This window comes from Mus caroli, chromosome 8 (assembly GCF_900094665.2).
Source record: "Mus caroli chromosome 8, CAROLI_EIJ_v1.1, whole genome shotgun sequence".
NCBI classification, from domain to species: Eukaryota; Metazoa; Chordata; class Mammalia; order Rodentia; family Muridae; genus Mus; species Mus caroli.
Genome location: NC_034577.1, coordinates 31,800,291 through 31,826,789, shown reverse-complemented (window position 1 = coordinate 31,826,789; position 26,499 = coordinate 31,800,291). Strand labels below are relative to the sequence as shown.

Genomic DNA, 26,499 nt, shown 5'->3' with positions numbered 1-26,499 from the left:
AGGCTTCTTTCCTATACACTTGGTTAAGAGCAATAAGTAGAATTGAAACTGTGGTTACTGCCTGGGTATGAACATAGAAGCATTCTTTTCTACTGTGAATGATTTCAAGACACTATCTTTTTATCCATTTCAATGGAATGTTAATGCAATTGCCTATTGATTGATTGAGATAACATGCACAGAGTGATTTCATTTCACGTGTTCTGACTACAGCTGTGCTTTGGTTTGACTGTCTTTGTTTCATACATATTTCTTAGGACAGTCCATTGGTCTTACAGTCTGACAGAAATGTAACAGTGAATGCAAGGAACCACATGGGGCAGCTCACTGGACAGCTGACAGTCGGTGAGTGTTTGGAGGTAAAGTTTGCTCATTCTGTCTTTTATATTCTGTGGTCAAAGTGAAATATTTGTAGCTGTGTCACTTCTGTAACTCATGGGCAGAGATGTCTGTGTAGTCCAGTTGACTTGCACATGATCCAATGTGACCTCAAGTTAGTTATGATTTCCAAAACTGGGTAGTTATTAGTCAGTACGTTACAGTGGGACTAAATTACCCTGGCTATAGTAATCATTACCCCTAAATTTTAAAATGTACAAGTTTTCTGTAACATATTTTCATGGTATATCAAAATAGATTTAGAAAACACATGAGGTGGTATGACAGCTTGATGTGACAACATGATGTCTATGTATCTTTTATTTTAGGAGAGTAATTTTCTGAGGAGAGGGATTATACACACATACACACACACACAAATGCACACACAATTTTACTGTAGCAAGTATCAGTACCTTCAGTTTCTAACAAAGCTCTTTGTTGAGATTATGTCTGAAGGATTTAGTAATTGAAATACAAATTAAAGAAAAACGTGCTAGTATGTTCTTTACTTACTTCTTTTGTTTTCTAAAATAGGATGTCATATAAACTAGAATGGCCTCAAACTGACTATGTAGCTGAGGCTAACCTTAACCTTCTGATTCTCTTGTCTGCACCTCCCCGACGCTGTGCTTATACAGTACACAGTTCAATATAATGGACTGACCCAGAGGCTTCCCTGCAAACTAGCAAACACTCTACCAAGAAACATCCTCAGTTCTATTGGATTTACTATTATTAAATAAATGTTAACTATTGACTTCCAAACACCATGTAAAAATATTTTACTCAGTTTTTAATAAGGAAAAAGGCAAAGTAAAAGTCATTTGTAACTAAATTACATATACTTGATATTCATATAATGCTAAAATATTTTGGTATTATATATATATATTTTTGTATATATATATACATGTGTGTTATACATATGTCTGTGATATAATTACAGGATACTGTCATTTGTTGACTCATGTTTTACCCCCTTGACCCTATTTTCTATTTACTATTAGTTATCAAAGTACATGTTTTGCCATAAAATATATTGCTCTTTTATAAAAAGGGAACTCAAATAAATTTACTAAACTTTCAGGAATGAAACATTTCTATGTATGCATGAGCATGCCAGAATCCTCAAGCTCTTACTGTTAATTTCAATAGCAATTTGGAACTGTTTCAGAGTAGTGTAAGCTGGAATGAAGAACTGGGAGATTTTCCAAGTCAAAATTTTCTCATTGTTAAGTACTCCTAGTAAAATAGGATCTTATATTGTGTTCAGTTCACCATAGCTGAAGTAGTTCTTAGTGGAACTATCAACAGATAAGTTAAAAGCACAGAGACTCTATTGCAAAAATACACTGTCAAATGACAGTTACGTAATTCCTGCCTGTAGCATGAAGCAGCTGTTTGATTACAGGGTGTGTAGATAGATGCCATCTGCATTTCATTTTATGCATGAAATATGAAGGCTATGTTTTGCTTGCATTTTAGCCATTCTAGAAAACTCTGTAAATGTAATATTAATATTATTCAAATGAGAAAAAGGAGAAGTAGTCATTTAACTTTAATGAATACATTTTTTGCAATTATTTCTGTGATTAGAAATACATCTAAAGTAAGAAAACTAGAAGTAAAAGCTGGGGGTTTGGGCACGCTCTTGTTGACTACCATATTTTTTTTTAATTCCTTTGTAAATGTCAATAAAAAAGCAAAAGCACATTAAGTATAGAGCGAGTAGTAATATATTAAATCATCTGGTATATACAGGTGTGCTGAGACACCCTCTTAAGCCCACCACAGGGGCAGTTGAAGCAAACAGGTATCTGTGAGCTTCAGGCCACCCCTGTCTACACAGTGAATTCTTGGTCAGTTAGGACTAGACTGAGAGACGTTTTCTTAGATGCAGACTTATATAGTAAAAGTCAAAGTATATCTGAATATTAACCATTTCAGTGAACCCTACGAAACAACTTACCTCTCTTGGAGATCAAGTTGACCCTTTCCTAAAATAAGCATGACACTTAATTTGAATGCTTCTAGGAAAAACGGGCTGTCTTTGGTGTCCTTAAATGGGAGGTCATAGTTCTATGTTGAAAATGTCATAATTTTGGTAGTGGTGTTTATAAATATAATGTCTTGTATTACAATGCACTGATATTCTGTGAACTGTTCTATGATGACTTTCTATCACATCATCTTTCTTATAGTAGTTAAGGTAAATGGTGTTCATTATGATTATTGCCAAGTATCTATCACTGATATTTATACACCACACATTAAAATATCAACCTGGGAAAGGTAATTTTCCATCCTATAGTAATTAAAGATGAACTCATTCTTGCAATATATTCTGTCAAGTTTTGTGTTTAGAAAAAAAAAATTGTTGACATAGGTAACATTTAAATCCTCTTTCCTTATTTTTTAACTTTCCATTCAGTTTTTGTTTAGTGACATGATAATAATTATGGTTCTTAGGTATAACAATATTTGTTAATATTAAAATATAATACCTCCAAATCAGCATATAGTTGTGAATTATAATGTATTTATTCTGCAAATCTAAGGTTACCTAACAGTATATTTCTTTCTAATAAAAACGACCATTAAACAGATTTTAAATAGTTTTTTCCCAGATTTTATTACTCTATTATAATGGAAAAGAAAAGTTACCTCAGTAGTAGCTATTTGTTCTATTATGTCCTTCAAAATGCTGTTAGAGCTATGAACAAAACAGAAGCTTGTTTGCCTTGAGTGTTTCTTCATTGTAAGCCAACGCTTCCTTAGTTCATGTAAAAACAGACCTGTAATATAACCCAGAGATGTGATATGTTTGGTATGTGAATTATAACAGTGTTTTTCTACATTTGAAATAAAAAACAAATTATTCCTCTTCTGTAAATACATAGGAAATGTCATATATTTATACTTGAATGTATAAATGTATGTATAGATATATATGCTTTATTTTTATTGGATATTTTATTTAAATATATTTCAAATTTTATGCCCTTTGCTGGTCTCCCTCCACCTCCAGAGACCTCCTATCCTATCCTCTCTCCCCCCTCCCAGCTCACACCCCTGGCATTACCATACACTGGTTCTTGGAGACTTCACAGAACTAAGGTCCTCTCCTCCCATTGATGTCTGACAATGCCATCATCAACTACATGTGGCTGGAGCCATGGGTCCCTCAATGTGTATTCTTTGGTTTATGGTTTAGTCCCTGGGAGCTCTGTGGGTCTTCTTGGTTGATACAGTTTATTTTCCTATGGGGTTGCAAATCCCTTCAGCTCCTTCAGTCCTTTCTTTAACTCCTCCACTGGGGACCCCATGCTCAGTCCAATGGTTGTCTGTGAGCATCTACTTCTGTATTTGTCAGGCTCTGGCAGAACCTCTAAAAAGACAGTATATCAGGCTCCTTTCAGCAAATACTTCTTGGCATCCACCATAATGTCTAGGTTTGGTGATTCCACATGGGATGGGTCCCCAGGTAGGGCAGTCTCTGGATGGTCATTCCTTCAGTCTCTGCCCCTCACTTTGTCTCTGTAATTCCTTCCATGGGAACTTTGTTCCCCCATCTAAGAAGGATCACAGTATCCACATTTTGGGCTTCCTTCTTCTTGAGTTTCATGTGGTTTATGAACTGTATCTTGGGTATTCTGAGCTTCTGGGCTAATATCCACTTATCAGTGAGTGCATACCATATATGTTCTTTTGTGATTGGGTTACCTGACTCAAGATGATATTTTCTAGTTCCATCCATTTGCCTAAGAATTTCATAAATTCATTGTATTTAATAGCTGAGGAGTCCTCCATTGTGTAAATGTACCATATTTTCTGTATCCATTCTTCTGCTGAGGGACATCTGGGTTCTTTCTAGCTTCTTGCTATTATAAATTAGGCTGCTATGAACATAGTGGAGCATGTGTGCTTATTACATTTTGGAGCATCTTCTAGGTATATTGGTCTTGAGATAGTACTTTCCCTCCTTATATTGGAGTTTTCCATTTATTATCCTTTGAAAGACTGGATTTGTGGAGGGATACTGTGTAAATTTGTTTTCTCATCGAATATCTTTGTTTCTCCATCTATGGTTATTGAGAGTTTTGCTGGTTATAGTAGTCTGGGCTCACCCTTGTACTCTCAGGGTCTGTATGATGTCTGCCAAGATTCTTCTGGCTTTCATAGTTTCTAGCAAGAAGTCTGGTGTAATTGTAATAGGCCTGCCTTTATAAATTACCTTATTCTCTTACTGCTTTTAATATTCTTTCTTTGTTTTGTGCATTTTGTGTTTTGATTATTATATGACAGGAGGAATTTCTTTTTTGATCTGATCTATTTGATGTTCTGTAGGCTTCTTGTGTGGTCATGTGCATCACTTTCTTTAGGTTAGGGAAGTTATTTTTTCTATAATTTTGTTGAAGATATTGACTGGTTCTTTAACTTGGGAATCTTCACTTTCTTCTACACCAATTATCCTTAGGTTTGGTCTTCTCATTGTGTCCTGGATCTCCCGAATGTTGTGAGTTAGGATCTTTTTTGCATTTTGCATTTCTTTGATTGTTGTTTCAATGTTTTCTATAGTATCTTTGATGCCTGAGAGTCTCTCTTCCATTTCTTGTATTCTGTTGTTGATACTTGCATCTATGGCTCCTGGTCTCTTTCCTACGTTTTCTATCTCACAGGTTGTCTCCTTTTATGATTTATTTATTGTTTCTACTTCCATTTTTAGATCCTGGATGGTTTTGTTCAATTCATTCACCTGTTTGATTGTGTTCCTGTAAGTCTTTAAGAGATTTTTGTGTTTCCTTTTTAAGGGTTTCTATGTGTTTACCTGTGTTCTCCTGTATTGCTTTAAGGGAGTTATTTATGTCCTTCTTAAAATCATCTATCAGCATCATAGATGATATTAAGTCCACATCTTCCTTTTTCAGTGTGTTGGAGTATCCAGGACTTGCTGTAGTGGGATAACTGTATTCTAATGGTGCCAAGTAATCTTGGTTTCTGTTGGTAATATTCTTGAATTTGCCTTTAGTTATCTGGTTGTCTCTGGTGTTAGATGTTCTTGCTGTCCCTGGCTGGAGCTTGTTCTTCCCGTGGGTCTATAAGCCTGTGTTAGCACTCCTGAGAGACCAGCTCTCTCCTGGCAGGACCCGTACACTGTGGACTGTTGAAGAGCCTCAGCCTGTGGGTGCAGATGGTTGAACAGATCCTGTCCCAGCTGCTCCACTGATCTTGCTCCTGGCTTGCCCCACTCTACACAGTTATTGGAGAGAAAGTGGCTGTTTCACTTCCAAGCCCAGGAGTAAAAACACTCCTGGGAGAACAGGTCTTTCCTTGTGGGACCTGTGCACAGCGGGCTGTGGGACAACCTCAGCTCAAGGGTGCAGATATATTTGATACTCTTAAGGAGGCACTATAATGTATTATATAGAAAAAGGTCGTTTATTGTGACACAGTAGTACAATTATAAATTTTAATTTTACTGTAACATTTGTAATTGATGTTTCAACAATAGGGTTCACTAATAGATACATATACATATTTGCATGTAACAACTAATGTAAAAAGAGATCATTAATTTAAAAGACAGCAAGAAGCAGTATAGATGAGATTTTAAAAAGAGGAAAAGTAAGAAAAAATATGTACTCATAGTATAATCTCACAAAGAAAAAAATTTAAAACCATATATCTTGAGTTACCTTTGATTTTTATAATAACCCCATCTTTAATGTAATACATTTAAATATACTTAGAGTTATTTTAACGTTTGATTTCAGCTAATGGTTGCTCTTTATTTTTTTGTGGTTTTTTTGTTTATTTATTTTTTTTAATTAGGTATTTTCTTCATTTACATTTCCAATGCTATCCCAAAAGTCCCCCCATAGCCTCTTCACCAACTCTCCTCCCCGCCCCCCTGGTTGCTCTTTAATACAACATACCTAATAAAATTTAGGTGTCAAAATGAATTTTTAGGTCAAAATGAATGTTTCATTTTTATACTATAGAAACTTTTATAATATACATTTTATACTTAGTATACTGTCAAAATATTTCTATAAAATATTCTTTGTTGCTTTTCTAAGTGTTATGATAAAATAACTTTAGAAAAGTAACTCAGTGGAAGTCAAAGTTGGCTTGTCTTTGCAGGGCTGTCAAGGCACCAACATTGTGCATCAGCTGTCCATGTCACATCTGTGTTCAATAAATGCATTGTATTAGTTCTAGGCCTGACCTCTCTGCTTTCTCTCTATGTAGTCCAGTACCTTCTTAGGGAACAGTGCCACCTTAAAAATTATATCCTAGTAATTTCACACAGACATGACCAAATGACTATCTCCGCAGATTCTTACCAAATGCACCATTAACAAAAACAACCATAAAAGAAAGCGTGAAGGTAACTTGATTTTCATTCTCATGTGACTTTATCTAATATACATATGAAAGACACAAATCGGACCATAACTTGAGACATTTAATAACGAATTTCAATATGTAGAACTTGTTTATAAATATTCAAAATACTAGGTAGCCCTCTCTTACTTGAATTTCAGTGATGACTTTTAAAGAACTTGAATGGCTATTTGTAGAGTTATGTGGCTTATGCATAGTGATAATTTCTAGCATGCCAAGTCTACTTCATTATCTGAGTGAAACAATAAAGGTAATTGGGAATAAGAACTGGAATGTCATTCTTAATATTTACTTTCAAAGTGTACTTAAAACCACAATACTGTGCTTCACATAGCATCTGACATTTTACTATTCTTCTCTTTATTTAATTTTCAGTCAATTTGGAAAAATGAATTCACAATGAATTAGCTTCTGACCACAGCTAGTGCTAGGGTCAAGGCTTATTTAGTCATGTTCTATATTATTAATTTCTAATTAATAAAATGCAGTGGTATAAGAAGATGCATTAAAACTCTAGTTTCAGTCAATCTCCTCATTCTCAGTTATTATGTGTAATTATTGTGTGATTTAATCATGAGTATCTTAATGGGCTTAATTCTATATCAATAAAAGTAACTACATACCATTTACAAGATATTTTAAAAAGTGATGTCCATTTACTAACAATGTCCTTCCTTCCTCATTTCTTCTTTCCTTTTGCCTGTCTGTCTGTCTTCTGGTGTATGCTTGTATGTATGAATATAAATACTATGATTGTGGTGGTAGTCAACTCTTACAGCAGAGTTGACTTTGGCTTATTTGGAGGACTAGAGGTACTTGCCTTGTCTGCCCAGGGAGACTTGAGAGGGAACTCAAAGTCAGAAGACAGGCATAACAACTCACTAAGTATAGAGGTTCAAGATATAAGTTCAATGAAATTGGTAATCATGTGTGAATAGGTAGATTTATCACTAATTATAATAACAGTAATAAATTCATATGATATATTTTATATATCAAGATGTTGCAGAGAGCAATTTATAGTTTTAATGGGAATGTAGTTTAACAATTAATTGTATTTAGCCAGGTTAATTCTCTTTATGTGACTCCCAGATGCTGGAGGCAAGTCTCCTGGCATCCATGCATATTATACACTACCTACAGCGGATGAAGAATGTTCCCTAGATTATGGTATCTGTTATGTATATGCTAGTGATTGAAAGTTCCAATAGGTCTACATATAAATGATTCTTTATACTTGACCAAACCCTAAGCAGTCCTTATGGACAAAATAACTATATTTTCCTAGACTATCTCAATGACTATTCTCTACTACTCTAAAAGTTATTTTTACTTTTAGTATGAGAAATGTGTTTGATGTACCTTCTGACAACTTACATGCCTCATTATCTAAAGTTCCTAACAAAAATGGCATTATCTTCTCCATGCACCATAGGCTTTTATTTTCATACATGTAGAATTTTAAAATTAAGAATGTAAAGAAAAGGTAGCTAAGTCAGCAACCTAGATATCCTAGTTTCCTTCAGCTCTTGGCTCTTAAAAAAAGGAATTTAATTGAAATTTAATCCACAGAATAATTCAACTAGTCCAATTAATATTTTGTTTGTCACTACTAAACATCAGCATATTTTATTCCTAGATGAATGGAGAAAAACGTAGATGAGAGTTTTATAATAAATATTTAAAGACCCATAGAGTGACATGCAATCTAGTGTTAAAGCAATTACTGTGAACACCTGGGAATCATTTAATTGACTGCAGATGGTGTAGGACAGGTACAAAGTAGAAGGTTACATATTACTCTCACATAGGCAAGTTACGGTTTTTGTCATTGACTTATTTTGCATATGACTTAGATATATTGGAATGGCCTTGTGCAAATTAATAGGAATGGCTATTTTCTATGAAGTAAGCTATGAAAATCTTAGAGAATAAACCAAAAGTGAAAAGAAATCTTCTCAGGTTTAATGCTACCTGTGAATTTTAAGTGATTAATGGGTTGTTGATTTTGATCATTATTAATTGTTTAATTAACTCATTAATATTAGTTAAGTTGATATGAATTGGTTTAATATTAATTAATCATTCTGGAAAAGCTGTAAGTGGAAACAGATGCCTATTATATTCAAGAGCAAGATGATAGGACTAGAAATAAGAATGCTTAATTTAAGTAACTGGAAAAAAAAACACTGGCATTCAGGTTTTGAAAAGTTTAAAAGGAGAATCCTGAACACTTATATTTCATGTTTGAATTTATATTATTTGAATTATATTTATGTAATTAAATTTACAGTCTTGTGTGTTTTCTTTAATAGAAACTTATTGGGAAATTCAGTTAGGGGAGAACTAAATAAGGATATATGAATGTTATCACCCTTATATATGAGTAAAGAGATATATAACAGAATGTCATATGAACACTAAAAAGTACTTATTTCTAATTGTATTACTATTTTAAAATTGGATAAATAGGCTGTCCCAAATATTTGTTTAATTTTCCTGCTTTTAAAATAATAAAAACACATAATTAGGGAGTGTCTTCCCCCCACCCCTGCAAAAGTTGGACAGAACTATTTGGGTGGTCACTTTTCGAACTCTGCCTGCTGTGTTTCCAGGTTCCCTGAGCCCTTGTATAAGATCTGACACTGCAGATCTGTTAGCCCAGCTCTGCTAAAAATGATCGGTGTAAATCTGCTAAAGACTGTTCTAGAAGGAACTGACCTCTGCTTCACAAGGTCAACAGTGAACAATCTGAGAAAATAGTCCATCCTCTTATGTCAATAGATGGCCATGCTTTTACTGATAGAAAATAGTCTGAAATTACCCTCTTCTCAGACAGAATATATCCTTTACCATATAGCCTGGTGTGATCTGTCATTCTCAAAGGTGTAAATTGACTGTTTGGGAATAAGGGCAAATGGAGCAAATGATAAATGGTACCTCTTTAAGAACTCATCATATAAATTGCACATTACTCCAAATTACCTGTATCTGTGGATTCCAATACCTTTATATATGAGTAAAAACAAAAACTTCCCAGAATGCAGTATAATACCTGAACACTTGTTTAACAAGGGCACTGCCCTAGGATTGATTGTGGTACCTCAAAAAAAAAGTTTAAAATTAATTTGAATATATATAATCTAATCGTTTCTAAAGTTATAATGTTGATGAAATGGCTGGATAATCACTTTCTTAAATCTGTGACAATAGACTTTGTTTATTTAAGGATGATTATAGCTTGCCATCTTAATTTAAATTTTAAGGAGATTTGCACTGAAGTATGTGTAGAAAAAAAAATCACAACTCAAGACCAAGGGCCTCTGCTCAGTGGGAGTGGGTGGGTTGGGGAGAAGAGCTGGAGGAGGGTAGAGGGGGATTTGGGCACTTGAAATATAAATGAAGAAAATATCTAATAAGAAATAAATAAAAGAAAAAAAGAAAAATCGCAATGCTTTGCAAGGCATTAAAATGTAAAGGAAGACAAACAAATTGGAAAATGGTGCTTTTGTGCTTCATATTTTACACTTTAAGTTTAATGATCACATGGCAACTGGAATTGATGATATTGAAGCTTATCATTAGGCCAAGCTTTGTTGTTAATAAATCTCTTTTGGACCTGAGTTTTCAGGTAAACGTGTGTTCTACACATAACTTACTAATTGAATGTATAGGCTTGTGTGTTTTCTTTAATAGAAATTTGTGTGGAAATCCATAAATGGAGAACAAAATTCACAAGTGTATAATTATACATATATATGGAGCTGAATAAATATATTTGGAATATACCCTCAGGATTGTTCCCTTCTAAATAATTAGATACCAAGGTGAATTGCCAATCATGGGGACGAGGAAGATAGACTTTGGGGAGTGAGTGCACCTTATATTAGTGTAGCTCTATTACCTTGCAGTAGCTCTTCTTTAATAGCTTTTATTATCCTTTTTGTTGAAGTTTTTTTCAAATTACCATATATGTGTATATGTTTGTGTGAATGTATATCACATGTGTGTATTTCTGAAGAAGCCTGAGGATGGTATAGAAGCTCCTACAGCTGAAGGTACAGAGAGCTGTCAGATCCCAGGTGTGGGCATAAGGAACCCGGTATGGAACCTCTTCTAGAGCAACAAAATGATCTTAGCCTCTGAACCATCTTTTCAGTCTGTTCTTATAGGTAGTTTTGCATCATTTTCAAGTCACATATTATGCATATCATGAAGAATAAATGACATTTGTGATATAAAATGGATCAGAGGAAGAGGAGAAAATGAAACAATTCATGTCTCATTTTATTTGCCTTTTCTTATGTATTTATAATACATAGTTCATAATAATGAAGCTTCATTATAAAGTTCTCTTCTGCTTTTCTAAGACTTAAGGTGTTTGTTTGTTTTTTTTTTTTTCCTTTCCATTTGTGATGTATGTAGTACTAAAAATTAAACCCAGGACCTTCTTCGTGGAAGGCAACCATTCCATTTCTGATCTACAACACCAGCCCCTGGCAGCAGCTGCTCCCGCTCCCGCTCCCACTCCCCCTCCTCCTCCTCCTCCTCCTCCTCCTCCTCCTCCTCCTTCTCCCTCCCTCTCCCCTCTCTCTCTCCTCCTCCCCTTCCTCTTCCTCCTCCTCCTTCTTCTTCCTTCTTTTTCCCCCCTGCGCCTCCTCCTCCTCCTCTTCTTTATTATTTTTCTTCTTTGTTCTTCATTATCTGGATCTTTGCCTAAAGTTCTTAACTAGGCTGACATTAAAATTTATATTCTTCTACCTCAGCTATAATTACAAGTGTGCTGAACTTTCAGACCAGCACTACCACATCTAGTTAATTAGGGTGGTCTAGTTAAAATAACTAAGCAGATCTTAATACCATTACAAATTTTCTGAAATATTATTACTAGATGTTTGACTGAATGATTTAATGAAGTCAAAAATATCTTATTCTGATTCCATATACTTCTTTTACCCTCTGCAGAAAGGGAATACTTTGGTCATTCTTCGTTGGGTTATTTGGTTGTTCCTATTCTCAGTTTACATTTATATGTATGTTTTGTAAATGTTTGCAAACACATTAGTTTCATAATCTCTAAATAATACTTCCTTACTTTTATTTCACCACAAAGCAGCAGGAATATGTTAATGAATCATAATTTGCCAGACATGTTGGCACACACAAGTAATCTAGCACTTGGAATGTGGAAGCTGACAGATCATCTATGTCTATATAGTGGATCTGAAACCATCCTGCCCACCTCCAAAATATTTAAGACCTTATTTTCTCCTGTTGTGCTATTTATAAAATAACCACAAGAACAGAACATGGTAGGTAGTAATTTTTTTCTTCATAAATGCTCTGATGAAAATCCCTGTGTATCAGATTCCTTGCAGAGTTGCTAAGTGAGCTGTTTTTAAAAATTCTTAAACATTTTTTGCATCCTAAGAATATCTTAGATATTATTATCTAGATATTGTTTAGATATATATAATACCTAAGAGTACTTTAGACATTTGTATCTAGGGAATAAAGCTTTCAGTAATTTATGCTAAAAAATTAACCATGAAATTTACACAGCTTTGAGATATCATAATCATAAATAAATAAATAAAATTCATTGAAAATCCTAACAAACAGAATAGATATTATGCTATGGTAATTTTTATGAGGGCACTCTGAGAAACATTTGCCTATATTATACATTTAAATATGTGACACTGAAATTCTATTTCTAGAATTTTATAGACTAAATTATAATGTATGTTCATACAATATAAATTATTAAATATGTTTTTCTCATCAGTTCTATGTGAAACTGCCAAATTCCTGAATCAACTAAAATATCCAAATGTTCCTTACATGAGTAGTCAATCACTCTGTACTATACTAAGACAGAGGAGGTGTATGTCAGAATTGAGAGCAATGGCAAATTATAGTAAAGAAACAACCAGAAAACCTGTTCATAATATGTTGAATGAAAAATGCCATCTGATAAATTATATAGATTTTTTTTTTGAGAAGGAAACCTGTCATAGTATATCCTCAGCTAACTTTAACTCATTGAACTTCCCCTGCCTTAGATTTCTGAAAGCTACAAAATATAATCCAAAGGAACCACCCCAGACAGGTTACATTATACATTACATTCCCAAGAGGGAATCAGAAAAAGGTGTCACTTAGCTTTTGATCACTATTGATGGTGAACGCTGAGATAGTCTTAAAAGTCTGTTACAACCTCTATCCATATTTTACCATTATTAACAGAATTAGAAACAGAACTCAGGGGTATGGCTAAATAACAAATTGAGAGCAAGTTGTATTGTAGGATGAAAAAAACACAGTGAAGAGAGATAGTAGGTTTCTGAAGAGGCAGTTGTAGTACCTAGGTTTTGGGCAGTTTCCTAACAGCAAAATCTAAGGAAAGGGGGGATTGTATATGGATTAAGCTAAGGAGATGTAGAGAATTCCTGGAATGGAATTTGTTGGTCTTTTTGTTAGTATCATTTACTCCCCTTCCTTTCATGAAAGTATTGTATTTGTCATGACAATATATGATGGGAGTGATGAATTTTGCAAGGCTAAAGATGCAGTGTCCATTGTAATGAAACAAAACACAATTGGTAGTCACTCTGGCCAGTCTGGTCTGGTTCCAGGTGGTTGGATTGCCTGTTGGTTGGTTGGATGGTTGGTTAGTTTGATTTTCCCATGGTGTCTTTTGCAGTAATGGCCTGTGGTTGAGTTCCACATAGCCAGATCCTCCACCTACCAACTCAGTGCCAGTCTGTTCTGCTTCACCATTGTGGTTGTAAATTGTCTGATTCTGGGGAGCTTCATAAAGAACAAATGTTTATTTAGGTCATGGTTCTGGAGTTTCAAGATCAGGGTGACAGCATCAATCTGCTGCTATGGAGGCCTCATGATTGAGACATCACAGGAACAGAAGTATTGCAGGATTGACAGTCCATAAAGCAAGACTGACACAAAGTCAGTGATACAGTGAGATGAGACAAAATGACAACTATCTGGGATCCCAAGAAAATGTCATGAATCTCTTCAGAGGCCATATCATCAATGAACCTCATAGTAGGCACTGCCTCATTAAGTTGCCACTACTTCTACATGACCACCAAGAAACAATCCTCAGACACAAACTTTTTGGCAAACAACACAGTCATACACTACCACAAGGTATAGGGAACGGCCTATCTATAGAGGAATATAATGACAGAATGTTCTGGATGGTGAAGAATTTGTCCTGTAACTGATTATGTTGACAGTTATACATGGTTAGCAATGTTAGAAGTATATGCCATGAAAAAAGTCAACTTACCATCCAGCATCACTCCTTAAAGCAAAGTATGGAAGATGGGAATATTATGCATACTAACACATGAAATCAATGTCTGCACCATTTTAATTATACCCTTAACTGCCTGTACTAAGTTTTTTTGCACTTATTTTTGTAAAAGAAAGATGAGCGTGATTTTATTTTTATTTTTTATAATTTGGAAATTATATAATAGAAAGATAGATTTTATTGTGGACATTAGGAAAAACATTGACTAGTAAGTTAAAAACACCCCTTTCTGTTAATAAAAATACATTACTAATTACTTCCTTTGGAATATTACTCATCTAGCAGTCTTAGCCATACACTTTGGGAACCTTATTAAGTAAATGAGAGTTAAAAGAAAATACTACATCATCTTGACAACTGATCTGATAAAAGAGTAGGTTCTGAGGAACTAAATGGCCAAGTAATATCTACAAAGGATCATGCTGTGCCAATGAATAGCTCACATTCTCAGTGAGATAGAGAGAGATTTCATCACACACACAGAATGGCATGCATCTTAAAACTTGTGACCTACTTAACTCTGGAGACTTTTACTTCATTATTTAGGATCAACTTAGTATACCAGAATGGCAAGGGTTGCTACATACTGTTTAAAGCACAAATAAAAAAAAATCATTGAAAACTTTCTTATGTAAGTATATCATATATACATATACATTGTACATATGTACTTAATTGGTATTTATGGAAATATATGTATATTTTAATTATGTGTATGTATACATTACTACATATATAAATACATATTATATAATTTAAAATCTGAAAATGCATATAATGTCTATGTACTTACTTGAGGCGCTGAAGAATCTTTTTGCTTAATCTTCCTCCTTTGTTGTTTTAATAGATTTGACATTCAGATGAACAAGCACAATCAATTTACTTTAATATTTATTTCTTCTAAGATTTAATACTGTTTTCCAGCTACTGGTTTCAATACAAAAATTTATTAGAAAATTCTGTAACTATATTATTTTATATTTTTTCATTTTTAATTTTTTCAATTAATTTGTAATCGGCTTTGTTTCATTTTATGTTTGAAAGGCATAATTTTTCTTATTTATTTCATTTTCTTCATGTATGTATATATGCGTAGCAGATACCTGCAATTTTCTTTAATAATTTATATTTCTAGTATATGAATTTCCTTCATTATCTTCCTGTTTTTGAATATGTTTTTCTCTAGTCAAAATATGGCCTAGTCGGCCATCACTGGAAAGAGAGGCCCATTGGACACGCAAACTTTATATGCCTCAGTACAGGGGAACGCCAGGGCCAAAAAATGGGAATGGGTGGGTAGGGAAGTAGGGGTGAGGGTATGGGGGACTTTTGGTATAGCATAGGAAATGTAATTGAGGAAAATACATAATAAAAAAATATTAAAAAAAAAGATTTGAAGAAGTAAAAAGAGATACACAGAAATCAAAAAGACAAAAAAAAAAAAAAAAAAAGAAAATCCGAATTATTTTTTAAGTGTGATTATGTTATGTTTTTATTTTTATTATTTATTTGTTTGTTTGTTTGTTTGTTTTCAAGACCGGGTTTCTCTGTATAGCCCTGGCTGTCCTGGAACTCACTTTGTAGACCAGGCTGGCCTTGAACTCAGAAATCCACTTGTCTCTGCCTCCTGAGTGCTGGGATTAAAGGCGTGTGCCACCATGCCCGGCTTATTTTTTTTTAATTTTATTTTTTTTATTAGGTATTTATTTCATTTACATTTCCAATGCTATCCCTAAAGTCCCCTACACGCTCCCCCACCCACTCCCCCACCCACCCACTCCCACTTCTTGGCCCTGGCATTCCCCTGTACTGAGGCAGATAAAGTTTGCACGACCAATGGGCCTCTCTTTCCACTGATGGCCGACTAGGCCATTTTCTGATACATATGCAGCTAGAGACACGAGCTCCGGGGGGTACTGGGTAGTTCATATTGTTGTTCCACCTATAGGGTTGCAGATCCCTTTAGCTCCTTGGATACTTTCTCTAGCTCCTCCATTATTTTTATTTTTATTCATAAGTTTATTGTTCTTAAACACGTCTTCTGAAATGTATCTGTAATGTAAATGTAAATGTCACTTTCATTTACTTGGATGATGCATTGGGTGAGAGCTGGTACAAACTTTGAATACATGGATAGGGCTGAGCACAGAGCATTTCGTTCTCTGTTCTTTCCCTACACCTAAGCCTTGAACCTTCTAGCCTCTGAACAATGTAATCTTCTGCAAACCCAGACCTTGAAGGATTCAGCTTCTATCTTCCATATGCTAATCTACACCAGAATTCAGCCTCTGAAACTTACTGCTGAATAAACTAGCCCTTTCTCAACTCTTGTTTGCTGGTTTAACTCAGCTGTTCTAGCTCAAATTTCTCTCTAAACTGACTTATTCAAACTGGCTTCTCTCAGCTTCTCACTGAATTGCTCTGCTAATCCTCATCCTAAATTTGGCAAGTTGGCTTACTTCTCTGGGTCCTTCCCATTCTCTGGCTCATTCTGTCTTCCTCTGTATCTAGCTTCTGCAACACTGTCCTGGTAACTGCCACAAATCATGCCAGACACATTGCCCCCTTTCTTTCCCTCATTGCCTTCAGTAGCCTCTCTTTTCTGTGCATTCTCATGAGACTTGGGTGTATCCTACTTCTGTCTCATTCTGTGAAATCGTTCTCTGATTTGTCACTATGTCTGTCCCCCTCAATTAGATATCACTTTCAATTGTGGTGGCTTCTTCCTTCTATAAACTAAACTTATATCTATTGTTAGGGATTAAAGGTTTGTACTAAAGGCATCTCTGTATTCCAGCCAGAGTGCTGGATCATATCTTTGGATGTGATCCCTCGACACAGCAGTCATGTTGCTGTATTAAAGTTCTTTTACAACATTCAACTCACTTAGAACAAAATTTTAATATGTCTAAGTTCACTTCATTCTTAAATAGCATAGCACATGTGGTGCAAGCTAATGGGCTGTGTAGCTGCTCATGGATTTTATTTGAATATCAAAAGTACAATTTATTGAAGACGAATTTAGGCTAATAAAATTGAACTTTCAGTTCTAAGGTTGATTTAAATTTTACTTAGAAACAGCTATTAGCTCGCAAATTCTTCACTAAAGCATGCCCCATGTGCTTTTGCCATCCATCCCTTAGTTCTATCATGTCTGGCTTGATCTAAATATACAACATGACACATGTGTGTGGCTGACCTCCAAATAAAGTTTTCACAGTCTTTCACCTTATTCTTCAAATGCATATGTTAAAAATGAACAGTTTATTGACCAGGTCTCAGCATCATTCATGTTGAATTCAAACTGAGTGTGAATCTACATCTGGGGGCTTTCAAACCCTATTGAGTATTTTGTTCTTGATTCAAGTTCAAAGGTTCAGACATGGCAGTGTTAAGGTTCCATTTAGTCCTGTTTACTAGTTGAAGTTTTGTTTTTTTGTTTTTTGTTTTTGTTTTTTATTTAAGAGAACTAATCAGCTTTCCTTCAGAGTGGCATTCCTTCTTTTTTCTCCTCACCCATAATCAAATGATATTTAGAACAGCCTGTAAATCTTTTGAAAACAACTTTAAATAATTTGCCAAATTTACATGCCTTTTTCACATGTTCTCTGTATTCCAGCCAGAGTGCTGTATCATATCTTTGAAACATGTGAAAATAGAAAAAAATATATATATATTATGCAGATTTTGAAATCACTGTGATAATAAAAAGAGAAAAATTTTAGTAATATATAACTAATAAAAATGAAATGCACTCTACAAAACATATGTATATTGTAAATTTGTGAGAAAGCAAGAGGTGCATGAGAGGAGTTGGAAGGGGGAGGTAATGTAATTATACTATAATTTTAATAACTCCAATTGTTTATAGTTTCACTTGATAAGCACAGAAAATAATGAATATCAAATATCATCTAAAAATAAATACGTTTCTTTAAATGAAGAATATTTATTGGATTGTAAGAGATATTCCTGAGGTAAAGGTATGGATAAGGAGAACAAGGAGATTTGGATTAGTTTGGTTGAAATTTTTTAAAAGAATATTAAGTCATAGTAGATGTAATTTAATAATAACCATAATTTACACTATGCTTCCTAATATTTCCCCATCCTCTCTTGGTTATGTCCTGTCCTTTGGGTCATTTTATAGTATTTGTGGTAGGTTAATAAATGTACCATTCTATAAGGTCATTAGAAGGTATGAATGTACATGTTTATTTTTCACTGTAACTGACAAAATAAAACCAATGATATAAGCAACTATTATGTTATTCTGACTGAGTTTTCTTAGGCATAATCAGGAAGCATGTACTTGTTGGTGCTCCTGTCTGCTAGTCTAAGATCATGGAAGCTACTATCAGCTACTATAAACACTTTTCTGACTTACTTTCCCTGCATCCCTCTATTCTTCAGTGCTAGGGAAATGACTGATATTTTTGACATCAAGTTTACATCTAGCATTACCTCAGTGACAATCTTATCTGCTCGAAAGGAAAATAGTAGAACTTATTAAAATAATAAAATTGATTGTTCTGACCTTGGTACTTTCATAACTTAGTATATACATTTCTGGCTATACTAAATGATCACTTATTTTTATTTTTAAAGAAAAAGTCCATTTCCAAGTGGAAATATTGGGGTGTGGCTTTAAAAGCTCATTTGTTCCATACCATATCACTTTCAGTCTAAAAAGGTTGAACTATGTTCATTTTGAAAAATTACTTTAAATTTGTAGTGAGTGGCAAGATAATCCCAACAACATGCTTTTTATGTAAATTAGAGCAGGATTAATGACTGAATATAGCCAAAGGATGGCTAGTACAAGAAGCACAGCTACCATGCATTTAGGGTGTATTCCTTGGAACTGAGTAAGACAGCTGAAGACAAGAATAGTATAGCAGAATGCTTTTGGATATTCACATACAAGGAGCTGAAGAAGTCAAGAGGGCAGGACAAGAGAAGAACAAAGTGGCCTTCTCCCCTGAAAATTATCCTCCAGATGACATTACAAGGAAGATAAACATGCATTTCAAGGAAGTGAGCATTAGTTCACACCAGGATGGAAGGCAAAAGAAAAAGATAGCATGAACCTGATGCTACCATCCATAAACCATAGGATTTGGGTTCATTTAATAGCCTTCTTTGTTCTAACTATCTGCCTGTAAATAGTATCATGTGCTCTCTGACTTTGAGGTTATTTTGATGATTCAATGAGTTTATGAAGAAGCTCATATGTCATCTAGATGCTCTAGAAGAGCTAAATCCTGTCATTTATATGATAGTTGTGTCTCAGTGTTTAAGCAGCCAAAGATAGTTTTGTTTGCTCATTATTGTCCTAACTTACCTTGCATATTGTGGATGATAAGCTAACACCACATTTAATTCTTACATCTCAGGTTTATTAAGGGGTACAATGATTTATCAGCATCACCAGGTGCTTCTGCAGGTCACGACTTTTGAGAAATTGCTGCTGGGTACTAAGCACAATTCAATTACCCATAGCATCTGGCCCCATAACAAGACACTGACAGGACATTAAGGTTTTATATTTATTCCCTTTGAGTTTTCTGACAAGCCAATGGATCATTAATTCTGATTAAAATATATTATTCTGGATGTGACTGTTTTAGATGAACATAAAAATGAATAGTGAATTTAATGTCTCCATCAATTGAATTATTTCACATGAATATTTATTAATCATCTAAAAAGCAATCTGAATTCTGTGAAACATATACTTATTTGTTATCATTATTAGTTTTTCCTTATGTTAACCAACAAATATAGAGCAACTCTCATGATCATAAAGTTAAATTTAAAAAGACAAGTAAATCTGACATGTACCTGTCAAATGCAGAGGCACAGTAATTCATACAATTTAAGATTAATATAGAGGTGGACACACTAAGGCCAACAAAAGTTAATAATAAAATAATAAATAATAAAATAAAAAAAAATAATAAATAATAAAATAATAAAAATCTGTAAACAAATCATGTATTTATAAAAATTCAAAAAAGAGAGAGATGCTTTTTCATAGTACGAACAAAATGTTCTTTTAAATAAATACAGATGACACTCTTAGAATCAAAGCTTAATTTCTTACAGACTTTGTATACACTCTAAGGCTGCATCAAAAGTCAAATTGTGCAATAAAGGCTTTAAATACTAAGCAATAAACTTTGGAAACAGGATTGATGATATGTTTGTGCTAACATGGAGGCAGAGAGTCTTGAACAATGCATGCTTTGTTTCAGAAGCTGCAGAAAGTAGTTCTTAGTCATTTAAATGCACAAAAAAAATAATATTACCACAAACTTGGAAAATTCCATGAACAAATTGGGTCCACACTGTATCAACCTAAAGAGGAACCAAAAGGCCACCTCAGCACTTGACAATATAAGTTAGAACACCACTGAAAGTCATATCTCTCAAAGTCTCTTTAATTGTCCTGAGAATCAAATTAACCAATGCATAGGTGACTTGGTGTTTAGTAAGTAAACACATTAGTCCATCTTACCTCTATTGAATCATTTATTATAATTATGCAATGTTTTGTATTTATTTACCAAAAATATACTTTGTGCTGGTATACATTGGAAACTGTGCTGAGAGTGGAAATACCAAATGGGAATAAACCATGAGGGCACCTAGTGGACATTACAGGTGATACTTAATTGTCAATTTATTTCCAAGTTTCTATACATAATTAGTAAAGAAAATCAATAACATATACATTACTTTACAACATATGAATTCCCAGTTCAGAATATAGAATTAGAGAAAGTCACTGGCGTGTGTGTGTGTGTGTGTGTGTGTGTGTGTGTGTGTGTATGTAGAGAGAGAGAGAGACTTGAATATTAACTAGTCCTACACTTTTGGGTCTATAACACGGGTTTATGTTTCTGTCCTTTGGCTTTTGTTCTTTACAGTTCTAGCCTCTGTAGCTGACTGATGTACCTTCTCTTCCCACTGTGTCTCCTGAAGCTCAGGCTATGCATGAACACAACCATTCTGATACTAAGATCATAGGCATGTTTTATCTAGACTAGCCAGGGCCATGTGCCATTATTTCAGAACCTATGTGTCCCGAACCAAAGACTCACTAATGTATCAACCTCACAAACACTAGAGTGCTATGACAGCTACAACAAATAACCCCAAAATGTTTGAGCTTTTGTTGTTGCTTTCTTATGACTCATAGGTCTACTTGGCAAATTTGGAGGTAGTTATAACTGTGTATTAAGTAGGGTACATCTTAGAAATTTGATACAAACCAAACTCAGCTACACAAATAATAATCAAGATTTAGACTAAGGTACTAAATATGATTAAATCTCCAAGTCAAATTTGGGATCTCATCTCCCTCCTCCTCCTCCTCCTCCTTCTTCTTCTTCTTCTTCTTCTTCTTCTTCTTCTCTCTCTCTCTCTCTCCTCAGATGGAACACTATTTCTGATTTTCTAAGTTTAAAAACACATTTCACATTCTGCTATGTCATGAGCAATGATTAGGCATGCATCACTTCACTTCTTCTTTACATATAATAATAATACTTTCATAAATATGTAATATTCCATGGACCTGTCTCTGTAGTGTTATTCAGTTCAGTGGTGTTTTATGGAAGTGTAGAATTATTCTTAAACATTTCATTATAGCCTTTTGATTTGGGGGAGATTATTAGAAACAAGTAGATTTCTATACTTTGGTTGAGGGGGGAAAGCTTTTATTCTGTAATTCTCAGTCTGTCAGTCATGGGTCTTAGAGTGCCCACCATTGAATAGCTCATTCTTTATTTATTTCAGCCATCTCAGTACTCAGAAAATGGATTTGAAAAGCTTTCATTAGTTTCTTTATTTGAGTTTTTTCCTAAAGGTTTGTATTATTGAAACCAGTACAAAATTACAAGCAAGTCACTCTGTATAAAAGCTATGATTAGAATATATGGCGGGCCCGGAGGTGGTGGCACACGCCTTTAAGCCCAGCACTTGGGAGGCAGAGGCAGGTGGATTTCTGAGTTTGAGGCCAGTCTGATCTACAAAGTGAGTTCCAGGCCAGCCAGGGCTACACAGAGAAACCCTGTCTCAAAAAAACGAAAACAAACAAGCAAAAATAATAAAAGAATATATGGCATCAAAATGATTTTCAATAAAAATTCTCCACTTAGAAATTTAAATTTTTGGACTATTAGTTAGTCTTAATATTCAGTGAATGAAATTATGCTATTAAAGGTAGTTAAACATTAATTTCTTTATTTCTGTTTTTTAACATTTCTTTTCTTACACAGGCTATCCCTTTTCTCTTAATCAATCATCTATGAGCTACCCCTCCAAAATTTATCCCTACCCTTTTATGAATTCATTTCAGTAGTGAACTATTTTCACTACTGTGGTTTCATTGTAACATCGATTGATTACTGATTTGTTGAAGTTTTCATTTCAATCTTAATGCTGTTTCTTTATTTCTGGTTACCTGGTTTTTCTCTTTTTATTTCTCCATGAATTATGGGACCACCATTTTTAGGATTCTATCTTCATTTTTATAGCATATTTTAGTATATTGTATATACTTTTCATAGAACTTATCCTATGGGTTAGCATATATCTGGCATACATATTTACATGGAGATATAAAGCATATGTAATATTCATAATATATACACTGATATATATCTATATTTGTATGTGTACTTATATATATTCAACTTAATATTGCACAGTCTTTAATATTATCATAATTCAACTATAGTATTGAAAACATATTTCCAAGTAGAAATTCTTAAACTTCTCATTTATTAATTTAAATCAATTTCATTTCATTTAAAATATTGAGCAATAATCTAGTTGTATGCAGTTTTTAGAAATTCAGTAATACATATCATGTGACTTTCTGTCCTGTACCTATTCTTAAATCTGCATACTTCCTTTCTTTTTTGCTGTTCTTCCCTTTTTGAGTTCCTGGCATTCTGCTAATAGTACATGCTATCTGCTACAAGAGTAACTTTGCAATTATTCTTTATGGTTAGATGTGAAAGCAATAGATCTCTCTTTTTTGCCTTAATTGTGAGAACTCCTACCCTGCTGTTTCCTGCAGGATAACCTAACCACATGTAGAATCTGATGTTTTCACTTTCCGTTTTTTGGTCAATTTATTCTGGACTCCATATGTTTAGATGATAAGTTGCCTTATAGGGGAACAGGTGTTTCCTGATGGCTAATACATTCCTTCTGTTTGGTTAATTTCACTGTTTTGTTTACCTTGATCAGAAATGTAATTTTCACATGTCAGTTTGCTTTGTATTCAATTTTAGTTCATTGAATACCTGGTTTAGGATGTTCTCCAAATTCATGGAGATTTAATACATTATTTCTTTGAAAACTTTTCTATCTTCACTCTTTATCTCCTTATGAAATAAAACAAATGCCAGGTCTTTCCATTGTCCCTACAATCCTCTTGTCTTGTTCTGATTCATCTGATTAGCATATTTTTCATTATTTCCTCATAAAGTATATCCTGATTATAGTTTTCTTCCCTGCATTCTTCTTAGTTCTTCCATACCTCTCCTCTCCTCTGTATCTACTTCCTTTCCATCTCTCAATAAAAAAGAGCAGTCTTCTAAGAGGCAACAGCCAAGCATGACAAAATAGAACACAATAGGATGAAGCAAAAGCTGTTAAAGTTGAATACAGCAAGCCAGCAGGATGAAAACGTTCCAAGAAGAGGCACAAGAGTCAGAGACCCACTGGCTCTCACAGTAAGTACCCCCAACCCCCAATTATTAAGGTAATGTCTATAATGAATAACCTGAATTCCTGGTGCATACCCATACAGACCCTGTGCTTGATGTTTCAGTCTCTATGAGGGAGTTTATACTGCACTAGATTTCCACACCACTCCCCAAAGCCTGCCAATTCCATCAGTCATGCTCTGCACCTTGACTATCCTTCCTATCTCCATGCCCTTGTGATCCCTTCTGCGTTAGTACCCAGTCACCTGCACCTACCCATAAAATCTATTTTCCCTTCCCAGTGAGATACTAGCTTTTTTGGTAGGGAAAAAAACTCTCCTTTTTTACATAATCTCTTTGGGACTATGGATTGTAACTTAGTTATTATTTACTTAACTCTTAATATCCACTTATAAGTAAATACATATCATATTTGCCTTTCTGGGGTTGGGTTACCTCACTCTGGATGATTTTCATCTTGATGGCTATTGTTTAGGAGTTCTTTTTGGTTTTGTTTTCTTGTTGTTTGATTTTGTCTTGGTTTGGTTTTATTGTTTATTTAATCTTGTACCCAGACACTTTGCTGAAAGTGTTATTAAGGTGTATAAGTTCCCTGGTTGAATTACTAGGGTCATTTATGTATATTATTTTATCACTTGTAAATAACAATACTTTGTGTTCTTCCTTTCCAATTTGTAACCTTCTGGTCTCCTTTATTTATCTTACTCCTTCAGCTAAAATTTCAAGTCCTCTAATGAACATATATGTAGAGAATAGACAACCTTGTCTTGTTCCTGACTTTAGTAGAATCACTTTGAATTTTGCTTTCTTTAATTTGATGATGGCTATGAGCTTTTGCTGAAACTGTCTTTATAATATTTTTGTGTGTGCCTTGTACTCCTAATCTCTCCAATATATTTATCATGAAAGGTTGTTGGATTTTTTAAATGATTCTATTTATTTTCCAGATGTCCCCTGTCCCACTCACAGTCTTCCTTCCCACAATTCCTCATCCCACTCCTCCTTCCTCTTGCCTCCAAGAGGATGCCACCTCAGTTTTCAATTGGGTTATTTGGTTTTGGGGGAGTTAACATCTTGAGTTCTTTATTTATTTTGGATATTAGCCTTCCATTGAATATAGGATTAGTGAAAATTATTTTCCCAATCTGCATGCTGCCAATTTTTCTTATTGATGGTTTCTTTTGCTTTGCAGAAGCTTTGTATTTTCATGGGGTCCCATTTATTGACTGTTGATCTTAGAACCTGAGCTACTTGTGTTCCATTCAGGAAATTCCCTCCTGTGCCAATGAGTTCAAGGCTCTTTTCCACTTTCTCTTCTATTTGATTCAGTTACCTAGGTTTATATTGAGATCCTTAATCCAATATTGACTTGAGCTTTGTACAAGGTGATAAGTATGGATCTTTTTAAGTTTTTCTACATGCAAACAGCCAGTCAGACAGGCAACATTCATTGAAGATGCTTTTCTTCTTATTGTATATTTTTTGGCTTCTTTGTCAAAGATTAAGTGTTCATGGGTGTGTGGGTTTATTTCTGGGGCTTTGATTCTATTCCATTGATCAACTTGATTGTTTCTGTACCAATACAATGCAGTCTTTATCACTATTGCTTTGTAGTACAGCTTGAGGTTAGGTGTGGTGATTTCCCAAGAAGATCTTTTGTTGTTGAGAATTCTTTTGGCTTTCCTGAATTTTTTTGTTTTTCAATATGAAGTTGAGAATTGCTCTTTCCGTGTCTGTGAAGAACTCTTTTGGAATTTGCATGGGAATTACATTGAGTCTGTACATTGCTTTTAGTAAGATGAACATTTTTACTATAATAATCCTACCAATCAATGAGCATGGGAGAGCTTTCCATCTTCTGAGTTCTTTGAATTCCTTCTTCAGGGCTTTGAAGTACTTGTCACACAGAATTTTCATTTTCTTGGGAAGAGTTATACCAAGATATTTTATACTATTTGTGCCTATTGCGAAGGATGTTGTCTCCCTAAATTTTTCTCAACCTGTTATTCATGTGTGAAGAAAGGCTAATGAATGGTTGAGATAATTTCATATACAGCCACATTGTTGAAGGTATTTATCAGCTCTACAAGTTCTCTGGTAGAATTTTTGTGGTCACATACATACTGTCATATCGTCAGCAAATAATGACACTTTGACTTCTTACTTTCTAATTCATATCTCTTTAATCTCCTTTAGTTGTCTTATTTCTCTAGCTAGAACTTCAAGTACTATATTGAATAAAAAGGGAGAGAGTGGGCAACTTTGTCTTGTCCCTGGTTTCAGTGGGATTTAATTTATTTTCTCTCCATTTAATTTGATGTTGGCTTTGGTTTGCTCTATATTGCTTTTATTATGTTTAGTTATATGTCATGAGTTCCTGAGCTCTCTAAGACTTTTAACATGAAGCATTGTTGTATTTTGTCAAAGGCTTCAACATCTAATGAGAAGTTCATGTGATTTTTTTCCCTTGAGACTATTTACAAAATTTATTATGTTGATGGATTTTCTTTTTTTTAAAGTTCTTTTTTTAAATTTTTAATATTTTTTATTACATATTTTCCTCAATTACATTTCCAATGCTATCCCAAAATTCCCCATACCCCCCCCCCACTTCCCTACCCA

At 34.2% G+C, this 26,499-nt stretch overlaps 1 protein-coding gene across 1 annotated transcript in view; it reads left to right on the top strand.

The window, feature by feature from the left end:
* Positions 1–26,499, top strand: part of Sgcz (sarcoglycan zeta) — a 1,036,157-nt gene that overhangs the window by 942,683 nt on the left and 66,975 nt on the right. Inside the window, exon 4 of the mRNA XM_021169917.2 lies at positions 258–345. Within this exon, the coding sequence (XP_021025576.1) occupies positions 258–345 (88 nt within the window). The remainder of the gene's footprint in view (positions 1–257; positions 346–26,499) is intronic.